The 1,676-nt window shown below is 35.9% G+C and overlaps 1 protein-coding gene across 1 annotated transcript; it reads left to right on the forward strand.

Moving 5' to 3' along the window:
- Positions 1–59: 59 nt before the first annotated feature.
- LOC107058835 (uncharacterized) lies at positions 60–1,055 on the forward strand. The gene is made up of 2 exons (XM_015305013.1): positions 60–720; positions 778–1,055. Exons 1-2 carry the CDS (start codon positions 60–62, stop codon positions 1,053–1,055), a joined length of 939 nt encoding a protein of 312 aa, XP_015160499.1.
- Positions 1,056–1,676: the final 621 nt, after the last annotated feature.

Below are 1,676 nucleotides of genomic sequence, written 5' to 3' on the forward strand. Positions count from 1 at the left end.
AATTGCATGGAATACCTAGAACTATTGTTAGTGATAGAGATGCCACTGGAACATGGAGGATGTGTGTAGATTGTCGAGCCATCAACAAGATAACGGTAAAGTATCGCCATCCTATCCCTCGTCTTGATGACATGTTGGACCAACTGTATGGTTCCAAAATCTTTTCTAAAAGTACTTTAGGGAACATATTGAGGGTTGTTTTGAAAGGAAAGTTGACTTCTTGGGAAGATTACTTACCTATTGTAGAATTTGCTTATAGTAGGACCTTCCATTCTTCTACCGTTGTTTTGAAAGGAAAGTTGACTTCTTGGGAAGATTACTTACTTATTGTAGAATTTGCTTATAATAGGACCTTCCATTCTTCTACTGGTAAGACTCCTTTTGAAGTTGTATATGGATTCAACCCCCTTACCCCCCTTGATTTATTGCCTTTCTCTACTAATGATTTTGCTAATCTTGATGGTAAGAAGAAGGCTGATATGATGAAGAAAATTCATGAACAAACAAGGCTTGCAATTGAAAAGAAGAATAAGGAAGTTGCATTGCGAAGGAAGAAGGGCAGAAAATATGTTGTTTTTAAACCTGGTGACTTAGTTTGGGTGCATATGAGAAAGGAAAGATTTCCTTCCAAAAGAAACACCAAACTACATCCTAGAGGAAGTGGGCCATACAAAGTCCTTGAAAGGATTGGATACAATGCTTATAAACTTGATCTTCCTGGTTAGTTCCAAGTTAGTGCTACTTTTAATGTTTCTGATCTTTCCCATTTTGATGCAGATTTGAATTCGAGGACGAATTCTCTTCAAGAAGAGGGGAATGATAGCATCCAAGGAAGCTCTACTCCATTGAAGGACAAGGATGAAGCTTTAGAAACTCCAAGGAGGCCCATAACAAGATCTCAAACCAAGGAGTTCAATGATAAGCTCAATGGGCTTCAATCGCTTATCCAAAGGTGTCTTATTGGGGAAGAAGAGCTCAAGCCCAAGGGAGAGGAATTGTCCAAATGCTACAATTATTTGGTGGCCCAAATTCAAGCCCAAGATGAGGAATTTTAAGGGCCAATTTCGTGCAAATAAGGTCAAGAAGAGTCCAAGAATCAGCCACAACAAGAGTTGCTTTCTGCCCAAGTTTTGAGAGAAGACTAGTCAAACTTTCCAAGATTGTCAAGATTCTTTTCCTAGTTGGGATTTACCTTAGTTATTTATTTATATATAGGTTATTAATATTTTCCTTAGTCTATTTATGGTCTCCTAAGTACCATTTAATGCTTTCCTAGAAGTACTAAATTTGTTCCTAGTTAGGTTACTTTATTTCCTTTCTAGAGTAGGATTCCTTGTAATTGTTTTTTTTTAGGGTTTGGCTTCTTGGACGTTTTTCCCTTCTCCTATATATAGGAGTCCTTTTCATTCATTAAAGACAATTTAGATTGATATTAATAATATTTGAGAGAGTTCTTTGAACCTTTGTGACTTGTTCTTTGAGAATTTATCTTTAAACCTTTACTAGTTTCATAGTTTAAGGTATAAAGTAATTTCTTCTTGTGATATCTTTGGTTTCTTTTTGGTATTCTTTAGAAGGTGATTAGTTTCTACATACTAATTATTGTCTTTAGTTACTCATAAAGCGGTCAAGATCCGAATCTATCGTTTTGATTCGTTTTCTCAAGTAAAGGCATT

Source organism: Solanum tuberosum, unplaced genomic scaffold, assembly GCF_000226075.1.
Source record: "Solanum tuberosum cultivar DM 1-3 516 R44 unplaced genomic scaffold, SolTub_3.0 scf00655, whole genome shotgun sequence".
NCBI lineage: Eukaryota > Viridiplantae > Streptophyta > Magnoliopsida > Solanales > Solanaceae > Solanum > Solanum tuberosum.

What these genes read in the sequence shown, in the direction of transcription:
- LOC107058835 (XM_015305013.1), top strand. Translation starts at nt 60, where the DNA reads ATGTGTGTAGATTGTCGAGCCATCAACAAGATAACGGTAAAGTATCGC. An exon ending in TTATAAACTTGATCTTCCTG is followed by an intron (nt 721 to 777) that starts GTTAGTTCCAAG and finishes ATTTTGATGCAG; the next exon opens with ATTTGAATTCGAGGACGAAT.